At 33.6% G+C, this 22,573-nt stretch overlaps 2 protein-coding genes across 4 annotated transcripts in view; one reads left to right on the top strand and one right to left on the bottom strand.

The window, feature by feature from the left end:
* The window catches only part of ARL13B (ADP ribosylation factor like GTPase 13B), a 72,111-nt gene that overhangs the window by 28,471 nt on the left and 21,067 nt on the right, over window positions 1-22,573 (top strand). For all 3 annotated transcript variants that reach the window (XM_045540434.1, XM_045540433.1, XM_045540435.1), the window contains one exon: window positions 2,023-2,272. In XM_045540434.1, the coding sequence (XP_045396390.1) occupies window positions 2,023-2,272 (250 nt within the window). The remainder of the gene's footprint in view (window positions 1-2,022; window positions 2,273-22,573) is intronic.
* Window positions 8,106-21,792, bottom strand: STX19 (syntaxin 19). Its single transcript, XM_045540439.1, has 2 exons — window positions 21,541-21,792; window positions 8,106-9,015 (listed from the first exon to the last, which is right to left on the bottom strand). The coding sequence occupies exons 1-2, from the start codon at window positions 21,633-21,635 to the stop codon at window positions 8,118-8,120; spliced, it is 993 nt and encodes a 330-aa protein (XP_045396395.1). The 5' UTR covers window positions 21,636-21,792; the 3' UTR covers window positions 8,106-8,117.

The raw sequence follows: 22,573 nt of genomic DNA, 5'->3' as shown, positions 1-22,573 counted from the left end.
CCTCTTTACCCTCTTCCTCTGGAACTCTCTCACACTATCCTCTCCAGGATTTTTTACAGAATATACAAATTTGTGTTATTCTAATTAATATTATGTGTATCTGTGTTGCACTATATGTTCTTTGAGGACAGCGACCATATCTTATTCATCTTTGCATCCTGATGCCTAGCAAAGTCTTTGTACCAAGTAGTCATTTAGTAACTCTTACCCTTTTTCCTACTCCAGGATAGTTGATTGGATTTTGCTGATGATTTCCTGGGGGCTCCTGTCAATTCATACTTAAAGGCAGCTGCCTATTTTATCTGTGGAAACTAGTTCTGGCTAGGACTAGATCTACATTTTTAAATGTATAGTGTAATCCTATTTCTGGAAAATCATAGGTTAGTTATATTAGGTCTAACTGCCTTTTTCTCTTTCTAAATGATGAATGTATTAGGAACAATATGACTTGTAATGACTCTATTAACTTTCTTTGGAGCTGTGTAAATGGCACTAAGGTGCTTACGGAAAGAGAATGGTGTATGGCAAGTCTGTTTCTCAGTCACACCTGAGCCTAGCTAATGCCTTTCAAGTTAATCTCTGTAATAGCAAAATGTTTTGCTAAATGTGGGAATAAGACCCTCTAAGCCAGTATTGTTCAACAGAACTTTCTGCTTTGTTGGAGATATTCTGTGTTGGCACTCTACAGTGGGGTGGACCACTTGCCACGTGGTTTTGGATACTTGAAATGTAGCTGATGCAACTGAGAAGCTGAATTTTTAATTTTGTTTTAATTTATTTAAATTTAGAAAGCTTCATGTGGCTTGCAGCTACTGTTTTGACCATGCATTTGTAAACAGTCTTGAGTGGTAATAATTATCAGTAGAGGCCAGTGAAGAGAGAATGGAAAAGACAAAAATGAACCTTAAACTCTATAACCACTGAGTCAGCAGGTTCAACTAATCTTTCATGAGTCCTTTCTTTGCTATTCCTTTCTTTTCATTTTCATACCTCTTTTTGAAGTGGCTATCACTCTTACTTCCAGTCATTATAGAGACGTTTGCAAGATGAAACACTGCTTTAATCACCTTAATTATATCATTGGTCTGGCAACTACCTTCAGTGGCTCTCCATTCTCTATCTTCAAAACCTTCTTTATTCTGACTTCAGTCTGCATTCATAATCTTAAGGATTTGCTGTAGCCACAATGTTCACTTTGTTTGTATTCCTTGACTTTGCCATTTCCTTTACTTTACTAGATCATTCTTCCGCCTGTTTAAGTCCTACCTAGCTTTAAGTCCTAAGTGCCATCTATCCTATGAAATCTTTTATGACTCTCAGGGATCTTTTTAATCTCTTACTGTCACTACCACTCCTTAGGAGTTATAATCATATACATCCTGTACCTTCTTTATGTTGTCATATATGGAAGTCCAACATAATTCAATTATAAATTTATTTGGATATCCAAAACATCCTACAGAAAGGGTGAAATCTACTTTCTATTTGTAAGCTGCTCTCTAAAGACTCTTTATTCCAAGTATAGCTTTAATTCATCTAATTAAAAAAAGAGTGGTCTTACTCTGTAGCTTCTTTCACTCTTTGTTTCTTCTATTCTCTAAATGTTTATAGTTTTCTTTATAACTCCACAGAAGATGTAACAGTCCCTGGGGATGACTTTGGTGTTGAAGGCTTGACGTTTTTATTGTTTGTAATTTGGAGAGTAGTCATAAAAGAGTTCATTCATTTATTTATTCAACAGATACATATTAAATATCTATTATATGGTAGGTGTTGGTGTTATATCAGAAAAACAAAAAGAAATTCCAGTCTGCATGGAGTCCAAATTCTAGCTGGATATTTTATAGTATCTAGCTTCTTCCCAAACCAGTATGCCTGGATGTAAGGTTTATTGCTTAGGCAAATAATAAGCATGCCACTCTGTGGTAAAGTATGACTAATAACACTTTTTAAGTTGTAAAGTTAAATTAATGTTATTAATTTAAAGTCTAAAGATTGTGTCTTTTGTGTCATTTGAAACAGAGCACCCTGAAGATGTAGCTCCTACTGTTGGATTTTCCAAAATTGACCTTAGACAAGGAAAATTTGAAGTTACAATCTTTGACTTGGGAGGAGGAAAAAGAATTCGGGGAATCTGGAAGAATTACTATGCTGAGTCCTATGGAGTAATATTTGTTGTGGATTCTAGTGATGAAGAGAGAATGGAAGAGACAAAAGAGACAATGTCAGAAGTGCTAAGACATCCTAGGATATCAGGAAAGCCTGTATTGGTGTAAGTAACGTTGGTGTCATTGTACACGTTGGGGCAGAAGCATTGGCCAATGAAGAAATTTACCTGTTATAAAATACTGAATAAGATAAATTAGTCATGCCTTGGTAGAATAAAATGTATGTAATTAATTGGGAATTGTTAATATAGTGAGGCCTTGTTATAATGCTTCCCATAGAGATAAAAGTTAAGACTATATTATGAACAAGCTTATACTTAGATCTCCTGGGTATTCAAATATAAACTCTTTGTTTTATTTGATGATTTCTTTTTCATTGACTTTTGCATTTTGGAATAGTCTATTAACATAGTTTTCAATTTTTTTCCTCTTTCAATATTAATAACTTATATTTTGCCTTTGTCCTTTTTCTTAAGAGTATTCTTGTTTGAAATTTATTTAAGTGGTTTATTTTTTTAATACCACATTGATTTCACAATTTTCACTTCTGCATTTCATATTGAACCTATGACCTGTGGCATTATCAACCTAGACATATGCTTATATCATTTTGTCCAAGTGCTTGAACATTTTTTAAAAACTTAAGTGACAAAGGACTTTTGTGTTACTGGCTCTCATAGTATTTATGCATAATAAACACCAGATGGTGCTATAACTGTGAGACATAGTAAAGTGAAAGGAGTTTAAATTGCTCTTTAACATGGAATAAACTAAATGTTGGCCCTTTGCAGCCTGTCCCTTTTCCCATGTTCTTGTGATTCATTATTAAGGATTGAAAAAAAAATCAGCCTATCATGTGGTTAGATGAAAACCTGTAAGCAGAGTTTCTCGGTGATTCTCAGTAGCAAGTGAACATTTATTTAATAGGAAGTTTAGAAGCTCTAATTACAAAAGTTATAACTTTATTGCATCATTTATTGGTAAAGCTTATACTTTTTAATTTTCATGCATTTAACTAGTTAGAGAAGTTATTTGATTTATATAATCAATTCTCACCTTTATTAAATCTGAAGGAAAACTTAGAGAGACATATATGAAGCATGAACTTTGTGGAACCCCATAGGGTAAATTGGTCTCTACAGATGTTTAAGCAGAAAATCAGCTTTAGTCTAAAGTAAAAACTATTTCTGGACTGAAGAAAAAAATATTAATGACTTTTAGTCATTTGTAAAATAATAATGTGTGCTTTGTTTTTAACCAAATAGTCATTTATTTATTTTTGTTTACTCTTTCATGCATTTACTCATTCATACAGTCATTAATTTAACACATATATATTGAGCCTACCTCATCTACTATGTGCCAGGCATTGTTCTGGTGATGGGGATACACTTGGGAACAAAAACAACAAAAATACATGGATGACTTCAGGAGGTTACCTTCTAGGGGCTGAGATACACAATAAATATGATTAATAAATTATATCCTATATTAGGTGATAAGTGTACTGAAACCAATGAAGCAAGTAAAAGAGTATCAGGAAGCCTGTGGTGGTGGTGGTGATGACAAGGGAATGTTGCTCTTATAAATTAGGATAATCATAGAAGGTCTTATTGAGAAGCCGACATTTGAGGTGAGGGAGTCAGTCATGCAGATATCTGTAGAAAAGCCCTGAGGTAGGCGCATGTGATTGTTAAGTGACTAGAGTGATTACTGAGTAATGAAATCACTCTGTCAGCAAAATATCTGCTTTCAGTTCTGTCACCTCTCTCAGCTAGTGAATTTCCTGAATAGAAAAAAAGTTACACAACTAGGGTGATTGTTTCACCATTATAATCCCGTTGTCAGTGAGAACCCACAAAGATATGAGAATTAATTATGGATGGTATGATATGTTTATGAAACATAGAGTGGATTGCCTGCCATTTGACCAGCTTTTCTCAAGGGAGTTTTACAACCATCGAATTTTTATTAAAAAGGTAAATTGCTTTTTGAAATGAAAGTGCTTTAAAAATTTACAAAATGTACACAAATGTGTATATTCTTAATAAATTTCAAAGATATAGGGAAAGATTTTTTTGTGTGTTTTTATTGATATATTAATAGTTATACATATTTGGAAAAGAATGTTTACAAAAAATGTTTGACTTACCATCCAGAACCAGTCACTGCTAACATTTTGAAGAATTCGTTATGCATATTTTTATGACATGTAATATATGTAGTATCTATATAATATATAAAATTTTGTATCCCACCTTTTTTTTTTTAATTTAAATTAAGGAGACAGAGTCTTGCTCAGTTGCCCAGACATGATCATACTTCACTGCAGCCTTGAACTCCTGGGCTCAAGTAATCCTCCCGCCTCAGCCTCCCAAGTAGCTGGGACTACAGGCAGGCCACCACGCCTGGCTAATCTTTGTATTTTTTAGAGAGACAGAGTCTCTATGTTGCCCAGGCTGGTCTTGAACTCATGGCCTCAAGTGATCCTCCTCCTTTGGCCTCCAAAAGCACCGGGATTACAAGCTTAAGCCACTGTGTCCGGCCCCTACACTTTCTCATATGCTTATAAACATCTCTTGAATGTCTGCCCAAGTACCATGTTTGGAAGTTCTCTGTTTACTTTTTTCTCCCTGAGCAATAAGAGAATTAACTTCTCTTATTGATACTACTGCCTTAATACTATTTGAATCTCTTTACTACTCTTTATAAACCCCTCATCACTTCTCCACTGTATGACTGATGGCAATGGTCTCCTAACTAGTCTCTTGCTATGAGTTTTGCCCGTCCTTCAAGCTCTTCTCTACATTGCCAGCAGGAACTTTATTCTTTATTTGATATTTTCAAATTACAAAACCAGTAAATGCTTATTATAACAAGTGAAGCAGTACAAGAATATGTAAAAAACGTGAGATTGTTTCTAAAAATATAAATTTGATAATTTTACTATTTGTTTGCTTAAAGTCCTTGAGGCTCCCTTCATAGTTCCATGTAGATAAGAAATTCCGTTTTTTTTTTTTTTTTTTTTTTTTTTTACAAATATTACCCCAGCAACTAGAAACTAGACATGCCTAGCACATAATAGATCTGGCATTGACAAATCCACTAGATAATAAGTGGGAAGAATGTTTGGGAGAATCATGCTAAGCTCAGTCCGAGGGGCAAGAGAGCTGTGGAGAAGTAGGAGGAGCATATCTATATTGAGAGGCAGTGCTCTTTGTTGCACACAGCTGCATCCTTGCTGCCCGCAGACATCTGGACCACTCATCTGCCAAATACATTTACAGCATCTAATTTCTTCTCTTCTCCCCTTATCTGAGCCTAAAATAGTTGATGTAGGACCCACAAAGCCTCTCAGAACCCATTTTAATACCTAGATAACTTTCTCCTCCCATACTCAAGTAATGAGCAAACAGAAAGCAACTGACCTCTGAAAAGATTCAGTCTTTGAGTAGAAGGAAATAAACCTAAAGAATTAGAATTTTGCCTATAATCACAAAATTACAAATTGATAGAGCCAGAATTCATTGTTATTTGTGGGACACAAAATACATGACCACAGTGGCAGGTCCTGGACAATCTTCAGTTTTTGCCTACTTTTTCCTGCACAGCAGACTGACAGCATGTGTGATTGCAAATGATGCCTTGGCCAAATTTCACTTGATGTCACAGATTGAGGTTTTTCTTGAAAAGTCAGAATCAGACTATTACTAGGTTTCTTTGTTTTATTATTTCAGAAGTTCTCTTTGCAGTGATACAGCAATTATTAATCAGCATAATATTTTAATTAAAATCTTCTGAAATAAATGGTGAAAAGTTAAAAAACTATTAGTTTAGAGAGAAGCTGGAGTCTGGAACCTGGATTGTAAGAGCTAATGTGAATTTGTTCGTGACTCTGACAAATCACCTTACTTCTTTGGACTTAGTGGTTAAATGCCTTTTCTATAATAAAAGTAGTTGGACAATATTGTAATTCTTTGTTTGCATTCCGCTGTGTATAGTGACATGACCCGGAACCAATTTAAATAAAAAGGTAAAAGTGATTTGCATTCTTTCTAAAGAGAATAAAAATAAATGCCATACAAACATTCTGCTTTGCAATCCTGTTAACCTATTTACCTAGAAAGTCCTTTTTTTCTCATAATGACTATAGAAATTACTTTAGCCTATACTCTCAATTAACCAAGGTATGAATTATTTTATCTACCCATACCTTCCCCTTACCCACACACTCTTGTTTCAACTATTTATAATTTAATTAAAAAGACCCCAAAACTTCAAACTAATCTTGACAAAGAAGGCCTTTTCAAGAGAAAAAGTAAAAAAATTTTGTAGTTGTATAAATAGCACTGAAATCAGCAGTAATCTCAAATTTTAAGCTCAACATCCACCATAGAAGTTTTCCGTTAATAATACAAGGAACTATTTATTGCTTACTTATGAAATAAACTGAGCTGAGAGGTATTTTAAACATCTTAACCTGCTGAGATTTTCAGCAGCCCAAGGTTACACTGGTGCTGTAAGAAGGCACATACTCTTTCTGTACCGCCTCTCTCTATTACCTGTATAGTCTTGAAAGTTGGCCTCAGAGAGATAATAAATTACCCCTCTTTTTTATAGTTGAATCTCTTAAAACCTTTAACCAGAATGACCCTGGAGACCCACAGGCTAAAATTTCCTTCCAGGATAATAACAGTTCCACAAGTGTTAGCATACCTGAGCTACTAGGATGGTGCCACTTTCTTATTACATACTATCTGCTTTTCCGTGAAGTTATGTGATCTAACTTAACTCTTGGCCAAACTTCACAAACATGCTTATAACAAAAGTGATACATGTATGGAGCTTCATTCAGGAAAGAAAATATTAATGTAATATCTCTGATTTGATCTTGCTAGGTGTTATGAACATTCCAATAAAAAAAGTGTTTCTTGACCCGGGGTCTTTGTAGGACCCAGGTACACAATTCCAAGTTCATGTGCATTTTTCTAACAAATGCACTAACACTCATCAAATTCCACAAGGAATTTATGACCAAAAAGATTAAAACTCTGTTGGTGAGTTTCCATATCAGAAGAAACAATTACCAAAATTGTTATTTTTTTTTGTTTCCAACCTTTATGTACTTACTTGACTCTCCTTTTAGACAATGTTACAGGAAAATGTTAGTTTGCAAGTTTCTTTGAGTCGTATTCTTTAAGTGCACAGGAGAAGTTAACTAGGCTATGGATTATCATAATACTATTATCAGAAATTGAGTCAAATGTACTTTTTTTAAGTTAGACCTTGAAATAATAAATAGGAGAATGATAAAGATATGTGAATAGATCCATGAATTGAAGAAAAATTGAAGAACCCTTCACTTTCTTATGCCTTAAGCTAGATTCAGCTCCCAGTTACCAATTAGATTCTTCAAGCACCTAGTTGAGTTTTCCCAGGATCTGTTGACCACTGAGTTAACTTACCTACCTGAGGATAAAGCATTTGATACAGGTTCTAGTTTTATTTTGCATTATTGGAACACCCTTTGAGGTCTTACTTTATATTATTCTTAACTACCAAAATATTCTCAAATGAGTCATATGGATTGCTTAAGTAGTCATCACTTAATTGAACATTCATATTGTTAAAGCATTGGAAGTTAGAAAAATGCTTAAGAGCTTAATACCTGACCAGAAACTTAAGATCATTCATCTCATTTTTAATAGTTAACCTGTGAGTTGATGGTAATGGTACTGTTTTCAGTTTAATTAAGTAGAGACTTGTTTTATGTAACTGGCTTCAGAAATTTCTGTAATTCTAGTGGGTTAGAGTTAAAGGGAAAAATTACAAATTAATGGTGATGAAAGATATGTAAATGGATGCATAAATTGAAGAAAAATAATACAAGACACTGAAATATGGGATATCCTTCATCCTAAAGATGGAAAAATTTCCAAAATTGCTTCTTTATTTTGAGCCACAGCATGGACAGCAGCAACAACACAATACTCTGCACAGATTTCTTTTCTTATATTTTACAGCTAGTCCAAATTTTTCTTTAGTATTGTTAACATATTCTTTTGTACTAGTCACCATCATCTCAATATTGTTGATGCTTTCTCCTTGTTCCTCTACTAAAAGAGATATCTGAATGAAAAGATCCCTTAAATCCTTTATTTGGTTCTCTAAATTAACAAGTTCCTTGTGTCTCTGTTCAATCTCTGAAAGTTGTGCTTTAGTGATATTGATTTCTGTAAGTAAGCTTTCATTAAAGACTTCCCATTTTCCTTGATGGAGCATATCATTTACTTCTTCTTCAGGTACCTCTTTTCCAGCAACCTCAAGCTGACGGAAGATAAATGTCTTGCACTTCTCTTGCTTTGCTGCTATTGTGTCATTGTATATAAACATGATTTGCTGAAAATGGCGGAACATTGCAGCATGCTGAGATTTAAGTATCCTTGTGACCACTGATGATGGACCATTTTCAACCTCTGACTTTTTAACTTCTTTAACTAAATCATCCAAACTTCTGTTAATGTGTTCTGCTTGGATTTTTATCTCCTTTGTAATGCTAGACTCTTTTTTAAGTAGACTAAACCTTCTCATTGAAGCCACTAGACTTTTTTGTTGTTGCCCAAATTTTTGAACATTATCTGCCAAATTGTTAATATTCTCCTGTAGTTTCTGGATTTCATGTAGATGTCTCTCAGCTACAGGCTCTCTTTCATAAATAACAGCTTGCTGCAGAAACACCCCTTGTTCTTCTACTTCTGCAGTTGACGTATGACTTTCTCTAGAAAGTTCGATTTCCTTTGTTCTCTGCTTTAGTTCTTGAAGTCGGTCTTTCATCTTCCCTTTCCTCCTAAGAAGCAAAAATGATAAAATGATTGTATTTGAATAGAGAGAAACTTGATATTTTTCCACAGTACCAGTTGATTTCACATAGCTGTCTATCTCCCAGCAAAAATTCTCCTAGTTTTCTAAAAGGAGGTTAAAAAATTAGAAAAATCAATAAGAATTTCCTCATAAAAATCATTGAAATAGGAAAAGTAATATAAAATAATTTATAAATTACTTTTCATAATGTGGAGCTCCTATGAGTGCCATTTAGTTGAGGGCAGTTGCTGAGAAAGCAGTAATAGAGTCCAAGACAAATTCTTTATTGTCATGATGGTATCTGTCACAGGATAGAATTTTTTTGTTTTGATAAAGGGTGCTATTGACCATATCTTCAACTTTTAGGATTAATCTTTAGACTCCAAAGTGTTCTTACTATGAAAGATACTGCCTCCACTGTCTGTGTAATGTTAAAATTATACTCATTTTGCTAAATATACATAATTCTGTTAAAACCATTGTAATGACAGGACAGACTCCATATGAGAACTTTAAGTGATATAGATAATATTAAACTTAAGTTTTCTGAGGCCTTTGGGTTGATTAGCATATTATTTGACATAGCTTTTTTTTCTTACTCATTGCATGCATATGAAAACATATTCTTGGTTTGATTATGCTGATTTCTCATTCTTAGCATTCTTTTGCGAAGATATCCAGGCTGTTTCAGAATAAAATTTATATCAATTTGTGTTAAGTAATATTTTATCCTGATAAACATCAGGATATATTTATATAACTGTTATTTAGGGATTACTAATAATATTGACATTTATCACATCCTGTTTTGGTATCCACAAAAGTAAAATTGATGTATGTAATTTATATATAGTGATATTTAGAGATATATAATGATATATATAAAATGAAGTGAATAAAAAGCAATTAAAACACTTATTTTCACAGAGTCTGGATTTTAGAAATGTCTTTCATGACATTTTTGAAGATAAGAAGAGGCTGTCTGGGAGTATAAATGGCTTGCTGGACCACACATAGTATTAGTATCAACCAGAGAAAAAGGTCTCTGATATGATGCTGTTATGCTATGGGACTCAATGTTTTATATGTGTATGGAAATATTTTTATTAATGATTTGGGTGTTGTCACAAAAGGTATACTTACCAAATATGTGGATGGTGTAAATTTTGAGGGATCTTTAGTATATGTATGTACAGAGTAGGGATTCAAAGACTAAAATAGTGTAGAACACTTCAGTAACAAAAATATATTCAACAGAAATAGATGTAAAATATTTCACCTAGCTATACAGAAAAACATCTTCACATCTACCAAATGGAAGACCCTTGGATTCACAACAGTGTTTATGAAAGTATTGAAGATTTTAGTAATTACAAAGTTTCTATCAGAACTATCACAATAATCATTATGCTTTTATGAATAATAGTATGATGTGATGTCTAGGCAGATGAAGAAAGATATTCGTTCCTCCATTTCTTTGCTATTCAGAGAAAATTGTGGGACACAGGCTGTATGAACTTCTGAGCATGTTATTTTGAGACGGAAATTCATAAATTAGGAATTTCTAAACTAGCATGGAAAGGGTGAGATTGGAAAACCCTACCAAGTGGAGAATCATTGAAAGAATTAGAGATATCTGTCCTATAAAAGAGAAGATGTAGGGAATATGTGCAACAATCTTCTAAAATGTGAATGTCTGTATACACAAGAGGGATTAGACTTACTTGGCGTAGCTTCAAAGGGCAGTGGGTGGAAATTACATGAGAGATGTTTGATTCAATATAAAGAAGACTTTTCAAACAAGTAGAGCTGTCCCAAGATGAAGTAAACTGCTTCATGAGGTGATGAGTTTGCTATCACTGGAGATGTTCAAGATTTTCTTGAATGATGACCCAATCAAGGATGTTATAGAAGTGATTTTACCTGTATTGCATAAAAAGTTAAACCAGTATCCTGGTAATATTCCCTTCGTTTCAAAGGACTGCCATTATGTCAAATAATTATTGAGGCCTACTATATGCAAAGTTTTAAAGACTGTAGTGTATATTTAACAATCCCTGTCCTTGAGGAATTTATAATTGGGGGGAGACAGATAATACACAATTAAACAGATCAATGAGATAATTTTAGGTTTTGATAGAACAATCAGGCAGGTCCTCTTTAAAGAAATTTATCTATGAGACTGAAGAAGCCAAGCAGCTGAAGAGCCAAGGGAGTGTATTCTGGATGTAGGACATGGCTGCAAAGGCAATGAATGAAACTGATATGTTTTAAGAATAAAATGAATGCTTATGTCGATAGAAATTAATGAGAGGAGTAACACTAGAGGAATGAAGTTCGAAATGTAGGCAGGGACCAGACAATAAAGGGCCAAAATAAGGAGTTTAGATTTTATTCTAGATGCCGTGGAATACAATTAAAGGATAAATAGGGTTTTGACATGATTTGTATTTTTAAAAGATGTTGTTGCTTCTGTATAGAGAATAGTTTTCCTGGGGTGGATGAAGTAGTTCACAGAAGAAACTTGGATGATAAAAATAGTGATAAAATAGATAGGAACCATAAGGATGTATTTTTGGAAGTAGAAGTAATAGGTCTTGATGATTTTAATTCATCAGCAGCACTTAATATAATCGTTTCTTGAAACTCTTTCAAGAAAAGTGTTTCTCCTGTTTTCCTCTTACCTCTTTGGTTCTTACTTCATCACTTTCTTTTTTTCTGACTTCTTCTCATCTCCCCCACTTCTGAATATTGAAATGCTTCCAGGCTCAGTCCTCTTTTTATCCACCACCATTTTTCAGTCTCATGACATTAAATGCTGTCTGTTAGCTGATGACTCAGATTCATATCTCCAGTCTAGACTGCTCTTAAAACACATAACTACCTGACAACTCCATTTGAATGTCTGTGTGTAAAATGAGCTCCTGATCTTCCTCCGAACCCCCAAACTGCCCCATCTCAGTAAAGGGCAATGCTATTCTTTCAGTTCCTCAGACCAAAAACTTTGGAGTTATTCTTGATTATTTTTTTCCACACCTCATATCTAAACTAACAGTGCCTCATAGCCAAACTAATAGCAAATCTTGGCTGGGCGCAGTGGCTCACACCTATAATCCTAGCACTCTGGGAGGCCCAGGCAGCAGGATCGCTTGAGCTCAGGAGTTTGAGACTGAGACCAGCCTGAGCAATAGCGAGACCCCATCTCTACTAAAAACAAAAAAATAGCTGGGTGTGGTGGTGCGTGCTTATAGTCTTGCTACTCTGGAGGCTGAGGCTGGAGGATCGCTTGAGCCCAGGAGTTTGAGGTTGCTGTGAGCTAGGCTGACACCACGATGCTCTAACCTGGATCATGGAGTGAGATTTTATCGCATAAAAAAAAGAAAAAAGAAAATCTTGTCAACCTCCTACAACTCTCCCTCTCCCTCTGCTTCAGTCTCACTATCTTCCTTGCCTTTCTCACACAAACCAGGCACCATCCAGTCTTAGAGTTTTGGCACTTGCTGTTTCCTATGTTGGAATCCGTGACTTATTTCCCCAAGTCTTCTAGGCCTTGCTGAAATGTCATCTCTCAGTAAGGCTGACTTTGGTCACTCTGTCTAGAACTGCAACTCCTCTCATCTCTCTGAACCTTCCCAGTTCTATTTTGCTTAGCATTTTTCGCCTTTTAATATACTATATCCTTACCTATCTTAATTTACTGTCTACTTTCATGAGGTTAAGGGTCTTTATTCATTCTGATATTATAGGCACCTTGATGGGTCTCATATTTACTTGAGTTCTCATATTGAGTTCTTGGTATCTTATATTTACTTGAGCTCTTGATATGTGCCAGGCACTGTTCTAAGTGTGTTGTTTATTCTGGTGAGAACTTTGAATTAAGTATTGTCATGATCTCTATTTTATAGATAATGAAATTAAGATCAAAGTTTAAGTAATTTAACCAAGATGTTAGCTAGGAGTAGAGTTGGGATTCAGATTCTGGCAGTCTAGTTTGAAGGATTCAACTCTTTACTATGCTATAAAGCTTTTTCAGTGGTGTCAGATGCTACAGAGAGATCATCTAGGGTAAGTTCTGAAAAGAGGCAATTAGGTCAGTGAAATGGTTGGGAAAGGAACCATATCACAAGGGATAAGACCTTGAAATCTGTTTTTGACAGAAAAAGTCTTTTATAGATATTGAAAGTTTATGCAGAAACATTTGCTGTATAAATGTATTATTGAACATTTTAAGTACTGGCTAGAAACAAATTTAAGAGCAAGTTTCTGTTGCCTTTTATATAGTGTTCTGCTATTTATGTATTTGAAATATTTAATTCAAATAGCTGGTAGTCTTTTTGTTCTTACTGATTTGCTATAGTGAAAGTGAAAAAAAATCAGTCAATGCAATTTATGCAAATAAGAGACTTCTAAGCTCTTATTTGGGGTGTTGGCTCATGCCTGTATTCCTTGTGTTTTGGGAGGCAGGAGGATCGCTTAAGGCCCGGAGTTCGAGACCAGCCTGGGCAACACAGTGAGACCTCATCACTACTAAAAAATAAAATTAGCCAGGTGTGATGGTGCACGCCTGTATTCTTAGGGAGGCTGAGGCAGGATGATCCCTTGAGCCTGGGAGTTCCTGGCTGCAGTGAGTTTTGACTGAACCACTGCACTCCAGCCTGGGCGACAGAGCAAGACCTTGTCTCTGTCAAAGAGAGAGAGAGAGAGAGAGAGAGAGAGAGAGAGAGAGAGAGAGAGAGAGAGAGAGAGAGAGAGAGAGACTTCTAACCTGGAAAGGGATTCCATTTTCCCCTCCCCACTCACCTTTCATTCTCCATATTCTACCTTCAGAGTAGCACTAACTAAAGCTAGTGGTTTTCCAAAATCTAAGGGGAAAAAAGTATACTATGAATGATATTAAACGTGGAAAATTTGTGAAAGAAATGCTAATCAAGGAAGAATATCAGAAGACACTATAGATAGAACTGCCAACTTTGGGTGTTAGGAAAGTTGTAGATCAATATAAAACAGTAGTTATTGATCAATGTTAGGCATATCTTTTAGCAATGTATTTCTTAGCCTTTTTCCATACAACTAGGAAATAAGCAAGAGGGAATATATATAATAGTATATGAGCATCCTATTATTTATGTCCTTTATTAAAATAGAAACAAGGCCAGGCACGGTGACCCACAGGTGTAATTCTCGCACTTTGGGAGGCCGAGGTGGGAGGATCACTTGAGCCCAGGAGTTAGAGAGCAGCCCAGGCAATGTAGCAAGACTGGTCTGTACAAAAATTAAAAAATCAGCTGGGCATGGTGGCATGCACCTGCAGTTCCAGCTACTCTGGAGTCTGAAGTGGGAGAATCGCTTTAGCCCAGAAGTTCGAGGTTGTGGTGCTATGATTGCACCACTGCACTCCAACCTGAGTGACAAATCCGGTCTCTAAAAAAATAAAATAAAATAAAATGAAAACAAAACAGTTTTAATTGGGAAAGATTTCATTGCTAGAACAACAAATTAAATGTGTGGAAAAATAGATATTCTTGTTTTTTATATTTTCTCTCTTTTTAAACTATACTAAACAAGTTCATTTGTAAGTTATATATAACTTACTAAGTAATTTGTAATTAATTACATTTAATTATAATTAACCTAATATCCTTAATTTAAAAATTCAAATATAAAAGAAAGATAAATTGGAGAATTTTTTAGCTTTCTAAAACAATTTAACTTGGAATTTCTTGTGAGTTTTAAATATTTGGTTTATGAGAAATTCTGCCCATTCCTATTTTACCAGTCAAGATATTGTCGATTATGCCACAATAATAACCAATTCCCAAATTTTGTGGGCTTCAAACTACAAAGATAGATTTCTTGCTTACATTTTATGTCCATGATGGATTTGCAGGGGACTCTAATATCTGTCTTGGCCACTTGGAGACTTAAGCTCCCGTGGCAGGGAGAAAGAAGTACTAGAGAGCCTCTCATAGGCATTAAAATTCTATAGCACTGATGTGATGCCATATCCCACCCACCCCCCTTTTTTTTTTGCAACTCCTCAACTAAACTGAAAGCAGTGAAGTATAGTCCTCCTCTGTTTCCCAAGGTAGAGATGAAGCTGATCTCTTCCACTCCCAGTGAATATTCTAATTTGATTCCAGAAGAATCGTTACAGGTTAAATAATCAATTTCTCATTTTTCTTATGGGAAAACTGAGGATCAGAAACGTTATGTGTCTTGCAGAGTCATGGTGAGCATATTTGTAGTACTAGTATGATAAGACAAGCTTTCTGATTTCTAGACCAGTGCTTTTTCCATTATATGTAGTATAAATTTATTAGAATGTATATATTACATAAAGCTGGTATTATCTACATGCTCTTTTGTATATAGTATTTTATCAAACATTTGATGATTATGCTGGTACAGATATTTAAAAACAGCTAAAAACATTGGGAAGTAATTGTGGAAACTTTTTCTCATGTGGCAGCTTTGTGAAAGCAGAATTACCACCCATAATTTATTACATACCTCTGAATAAAGAAAGACTATTCTTTTTTCCAGTGTAGAGGGAATCTGATGTGAAAGTGAGTTGCCTTAATGATTTATCTTGAATAACTTCCAACTATTCATTTTTAGGCTTAGTGTTATTTATCACTTCCTTATCTATATGCTCTTTCTGGTATTACCATATTGATGCTGAAAATAAATTCCTCCCTAGAGTGCTGAAGATGTCATGTCACATTCGATATAGCTATAAACTCTTTTTATTAGCTTTTTTAAAATGTGATTTTTTCCCTTCAAATTAATAATACTTTTACACAGTTTAAAAAGTCAAATCACTTAAAGGTTTATAAAGATAAATATCTGACCCCTGTTTACCCTACCACACCCTATTTCCAGATTCCCTTTCCCAAAGGCACTCATTTTTAGCTCCTTAGGTATATGTTACCTCTAAACTACCCATTTCTAACCAGTATGCTTGTGTAAGTGTTTCTGTGTTTTAGTTTTAGATATTATATTGAATTTCTGCTATGAAATATGTGGATTTAACTTTCTCTTACACCTCCATCCTTCCCTCAACTTACCTGTCTCGATATAGTTGTATCACAATTTTTGGTTAATCAATATTAGGTTTTCATTATTGTGACTACCCAGATATTTATAGCTGAGTCACATAAGGTGCTCTGGCTATATTTCCTTTCTGAAATAATTTTTTTATTGTTTCTCAGTTTTTTCAATGGGTAGAGATAGAAAATGAGCATTTTAAAGAAAACTTTTTATTGATATATTTATATACATACAGAAAATGCCCAGAACATAAAGGTATATAGTATGATTTTTATAAAGTGAATACATCCATGTAACCACCAGACAGATCAAAAAACATGTAACTTTTCAATTTCTCTTGAAATTATTAATTATCAATGTTTTTCAGCTGCTTAATTTTGTACATATGCATCACTAATTCATTCTAAAATGGAAAATATCCTCTTGATATGTTTAAATTGTAGAATATATTTTTATTTTATTTTATTTTATTGTTTCATCTTTTGAGGCTTCTTTCCTTGACCCCTCCAATGTGACCTGGTTGTGTTGGAATTGTTTTTTCTCCTTTTATATTGTCTCCTGATTTCGGTTTCTCATCTTCTTTGTTGGTTTGTCCTCTGATTTGGGAGTATAACATAGCTTCCTTTCAAAATGCAAATGTGATAATAACTTGCATTTCTGAAAATGCTTTTATTCTACCCTTACACCTGAATATTATAATTCCTGTGCATATAATTTTCACTAAGAAATTATATTCCCTTAAAATTTTGAAAGTTTTGCTATTGTGTCTTCTAGCTTTGTTGCCCTTGAGAAATCTGCCATCTGATTCCTGATATTTTGCATAAGACCTGTTTTTATATTTCCTTTCATGAAATTCTTGCCCTTTTTTCTTTATTCCTGGTGTTCTGAAATATTACAATAATGTGAATTGGGGTGAGTTTTTTGCATTTATTTTCTGTACATTTAGTGAGTTGTTTCATTCTGGAAACTCAAGTATTTAGATATTTAGGGTTTTGGGATTTTGTTTTTGTTTTTTGGTATAATGTCTTTAAGAACTTTTATCTTCTCCATTTTCTTTACTTTTCATACACCAAGAAAATTAAAGGAACAGTTCAATTCAATAAAGCCAACATCTAAATAAGAGAAATTTTAAAGTGACTTGCCAGAGGCCATTCAGCTTATAAGTGACAGAGCCTACTTGACATATGTCTACCTCATCTGTTCTCTTTCCCCTATTCTGCAGTGAGTAAAAATAGATTATCCTAGTGAAATGTACTACAAATGAAGTTGATCTACAACAAATATTGTATTATTAGTATGAACACATTTAAGAGAAAAAGAGTTTAACAGGAGATAATACAGCATATCAGATCTAAAATAATTCTATTGTTTGTAACCTTATTAGGATCTTTAATATAATCAGACCAAATTGATCACTGTACAATATAGAAGAAAAAGAATTAGTTTGGATCTCATAGACCTATGTCACAGACAGTTTCTAAGAAATTTTGAATCCTATCCTTGACACCATGTGGAGATTGGGATTCTGATATTTTCTTCTGCTTCAGGTCATAGTTACAATCTGAAATAGGGTAGATGGGAAGTGAGGTGCACTTCATTCCTATTTATGTACATAGATTTCAGTTTCCTACTCTGGCACTAGCTTGTCCCTATGAATTCTTATAGCTACTATGTTTGTTTGTTTTTTTTTTTTTTTTGAGACAGCTGGGGCTGGAGTGCCGTGCTGTCTGCCTAGCTCACAGCAACCTCAAACTCCTGGGCTCAAGCGATCCTCCTGCCTCAGCCTGCCTCAGCCTGCCGAGTAGCTGGCACTACAGGCTTGTGCCACCATGCCCCGGCTACTGCCTAAGTCTCAGTGCATAATAGCTACAATATTTAAACCAGATACACTATTTTTTTTAACTGACTTGTGTTCCTGATATTATGGGGAAAAGAAAGAGTAACAGTGTTAGAAACTTAGTGGAGGGAGAAAGAGAGAGAGAAACCACTATTAGATAAAACAGATTTTGATTTTGTATTCATGAGAACTAAGTCCTATCTCATGTTTATATAATGGCTACATAGCTTTTAACAATCTTTGAATGTCACATTTCTTAAGAACTACAACATCTTAAACTTTGTCTTTGGTTGTATGGTTTGAAATAAATCCTGAAAGAATCCCCTAACATTTTTATGACTGGATAGATCTTTGTATTTTAAAAATTAGAAATAAGTTATCAATGTCACCAAAAGTTTTTTATTGAAGCATCATAGTTTAAAAAATTGTTTTTAAGAAATAGAATATTTTAAATTGATATTGAAACACAAGTATACCTTTGCAAAGTGCCTTTGGGAAGGTGAATTTTACTGCAACTGATTTTGGAAACTAAGATATTTGACTCTGACCCCTATAAAGGTTGCCTTTCCTTTTTGTCCTTGGAAAAACAGTTCCCTGAAGGAGTACCACACTTCTATATTTGAATAAAAGGTACCTTAAGGAACTCTTTAAAATATATTAACATGTATTTTGTATTCATTAATCTCAAATTACCACCAAAAAAACAAACAAATATTCTGCTTTTTTTTTTTTTTTTTTAGATATCTATATATTGTTGCTATTAAAGGAAAAACATGGAAATAGAATAGGGTTTCTTTTCACAGTTATGTCATGGCATGCATATGATATAAATGATGTTTAAAGTCAAATATAAAATTTATACTATGTTCATCTTGGTTTATGGATCCTATATCTTCATTTATTTCTTTTGAACATTTAGAGTATATTTATGTTAAAGATCCTTTACATTATTAGGTTATTTCTGATTTCTCAGGAATAAAATTCCTTTGTTTGCTATAGCCACTCACTGGGGCCACTCTCTTGGAGATGGGCGAGTATATTTGGTGAACTTCATCAGTAGTTTATCTTTATTAGGGTATTATACAGAAATTTTCTGAGTGCCCTGCTAAATTATGGATATATTCTGAGGCTTTTGTTGTTGTTGTTACTACTAGGGCCCCATGGAGTTTTCCCATTGTAGCCCAGGTAGTGTAAATTAAGTCTCATTTTTCTCTAGTGATTTTTATTGTTGGAGTAGATATCTCAGTTCCTGCTGTAATCCTGGGCAAGTCAACAGAAATATTCCTGTCTTTGTGTACAGATTGTTTGGTTTTTCTTAGGTTCACTACTTTATCTAGGAAACTCAATTTTAGTTCCTTATAATACACAAATTGTAAACCTTAGCTTTAGAAGGTAAAATATTTGCTTCTAGTAGCCCAGTGGAGTTAGTTTTAATTACTTCTTTTCACTTGGGCTGTATGTTTCCTCTTCATTTCTGGCACCTGGATATTTCACTTTCTTACTTTAAAATTGAATAATGTAGTTTAAAAGTTTTTTTATAAATTTAATATTATATCATACATTTCTGTATATTTAGAGTAGGAAAGAGCAATTTCTATGTCTGTGCGTTATAGTCATAGTTGATTATCTTTGCAGAGTTAACATAGTTCAGAATGTTCCCTCAAATCCTTGTTCATCTGTGCAGAAATTTACTTAATGTAGCTATTCAGATGCACTTACGTGCTGTATGTAAATTACATTTTCTAGTAGTTGCATGCTCATAACTGTATGTATAACTTTCCAATTTAACTTCTTGTTCTCATATCTTTAGAAATTAGAATATCAGGCAAAGTGAGACATCTAAGCATATTAGAATTTAAAAGTTGGAAGAGACAGAGTTCATGTAGGCATAAAATGTGAAGCTCATAGTTGTGAAATCATTAAATTGCTTAGGCTAGGTAAAATTGATGAGATCACTATTTTATGCAGTGTTTTCTATACCTTAAATTTATTTTCTTAATGTTGGAAGAGTTTTATACAAATATGAATCATCTTTCAGTATGTTTAGCTTCCAGCATTGCTATACAGTTTTGAATTTCACTAGCAATAATTGACAGTGTCTTTAAGCTTAACTTGTACATATAATCAACTTTGACATTTGTTCTGGGAAATAGAAAAGTAAACTTGTGTGACTCAAATTACATATTCTTTACCCTACTGCAGACTGAAAATTCCTAGAAATGGAAACATGAATAAAAATTACCTAGTGCTTTAAGAAATATGCCCTGGGATAGATACTTAATGTATTTATAGATTTTTTTTTAAGTAAGCTATACTTTATATAGTTACTATATTGATTAAATAAAATATTTCAACAAATAAAACCAGGTTTTACCCAACATAAAATATTCTTTTGTTTTTGTATGTGAAGTTAACTTGCAACATTTCCCTAATTCAAGTGAAAAACAGGGGATCTTAATGTAATATGAACCTCTTTGGCTATAAATAAGGACAAAATAGTGGCTTCTAAAAACAAAGTAAAAAATTATTACAGTTTGCATATATTATCTGATTTTGAATTCTCTAACATTTTTTAATGCAATCTTTCAAAGCTTTTTTTCTACTTTTAGTGTAAAGAAGGTATTAAATTGACTTGTTTAATTTAAGATCTTTTTTTGGTAAATATAAGATGTGTAATTTTTGAATTTCCACTTATTCAAATGAGCTATACATACATAAAATGATTTTTGTATTAAATTTAATGCTACATAGCCATGAAGATAATATGTTCTAGGTATTACATGGCCAATTCTCAAATCTACCCTTAAAAAACTTATAAAAGTTATTGTTATTTTATTTTGAAATGGAATATTTGTTAAATTCTAACATGGTAACTTTGAAAGTACCTGACCTATCTATATGTTGCATTAAATGATACTGACTTAAATGTTTCAAACTATCACATCAATGTAATGTTTATGTTGAATTATATAATTTAAATATTTTTAATATATTGGCTGAAACATTAAAACAATCACTTAGTATTTTGATATTTTAACATACTCATAGAAACATTAAAAAGATGACTAATCCTTTTACAACAAGATTATTTTCTAATTTCCTCAAATTAATTTTAGAAGATTCTGGGAAATAACAATGAAGCAATTAATTAAGACCATATAGAAAATTATCTCAACTTTAACATTAACATTAACTCAACACTTTTACATATGTGCCAAATTTGGGTGTAAGCTTCTTTTCAGAGTTAAATGTAAAAGTGTTGTCTAAAGTAAGCACAGTATGGTTAATTTATAGTCTGTCTATAAAAGGAAGAATTTTAGATTTGTTTTCATAGGATCTGACTTTCCAGTGTTAACAAAATGAGAAGTTACTTTTTAAAGGACTTTAAAAAATTTCTTTCCTCTAAAGTTGATTTTTGTGGTAGTGATCTATTTTCAAGAGTTTTACACCCAAATCCAGTCAGTATATAAGTAGTATATATGAACAAATCAACTGCCTATAGCCCTGTCCAAATCTGAATAAAACAAGTAACTTCCATTATCTGTTGAGCTATTTTTAAATGTACACTATAACCAGATTTCAGTCTATGGACATCTCACATTAAAAAATACAAAAAGACAGTACCTTTCTGTCTTGTTCCTTTTGTTGGTTTTCCACCTGCAGTGTTGGAGTCCTGCCTTGAGAGAAAATCTGAATATCATCTCATGTAATGTTTTCATCAAATTACTTAAGTCTCTATCTTATAGGTCACAAGCTAATTTCTGTATGGCTTTCACATTGTTAATTGAAAGCCAAATAATGAAGTCAAATAAGTTAAGAGATAAAGTTATGCTTTTGCTGTTAATAGCAAATGAGAACAGATTGCTTACTTCACACCTGGAGAATCCGGTTCTGCCTGTTATACACCTGTTCTTTAGATTAAAGGAAGATCATTTTCATTGGAGCCAGTTGGTAACAGGAAGTCATTGTTAAACTGCCTACATAGGGTATTTGGCACAAGCTCTGCAAATCCAGTCCTACGTTGTATGTAAAATGCATTACTCCAAAAAAATGGGTTTGTATTTAAACGAAGGTTACTTTCTTTTCTATAGATATCAAAGCTTGCTAAAAATACAGAATTAAATAGGAATAAATCGGAATGGAAAGAAGCTTGGTATAAAAGCTCTTTGTTCCATTTTCTTTACAATGATTGAATTTTGTCCTATTTTAGGAAATCCCATAAGAGCTTAGCTCATAAAATCATAGAATTTCAGAAGTAGAACAACCAGAAAAGAGCTCATGTCCTCCCTCCCCTGCCTTTTTTTTTTTTTTTTTGAGAAACAGAGTGCACGCCTTCACACCTGGCTAATTTTTGTATTTTTTGTAGAGATGGGGTCTTGCTTTTGCTCAGGCTGTTCTCGAACTCCTGGCCTCAAGCAATCCTCTCACCTTGGCCTCCCAGAGTGCTAGGATTACAGGTGTGAGCCACTGCGTTGGCTGAGCTCATGTCTTTAAATCTTCCACCCTATTTTCCTTTTACTACACCTGCTATTTTTATTTTAAAATAATTTTTTCCATGGTTTTCTGTATAGAAGAACTAAAGTTGTACAGCAATATGTTAAACCGTCTATTTATTATATCTATATAAAATTCAAAACTATTTTTTACCAGAGGGAAA

The sequence above is a fragment of the Lemur catta genome, chromosome 1 (genome assembly GCF_020740605.2).
Source record: "Lemur catta isolate mLemCat1 chromosome 1, mLemCat1.pri, whole genome shotgun sequence".
Taxonomy (NCBI): domain Eukaryota; kingdom Metazoa; phylum Chordata; class Mammalia; order Primates; family Lemuridae; genus Lemur; species Lemur catta.
The sequence above is the reverse complement of the archived record's forward strand: the minus strand, read 5'-3'. Positions and strand labels throughout refer to the sequence as shown.

Bases quoted from the DNA above. Each gene is read 5' to 3' on its own strand.
- STX19 (XM_045540439.1), bottom strand. From the start codon at position 21,635: ATGAAAACATTACATGAGATGATATTCAGATTTTCTCTCAAGGCAGGA. The intron at 9,016-21,540 runs GTACTGTCTTTT...TTTGCTTCTTAG, and splicing joins AAAAGGAACAAGACAGAAAG to GAGGAAAGGGAAGATGAAAG.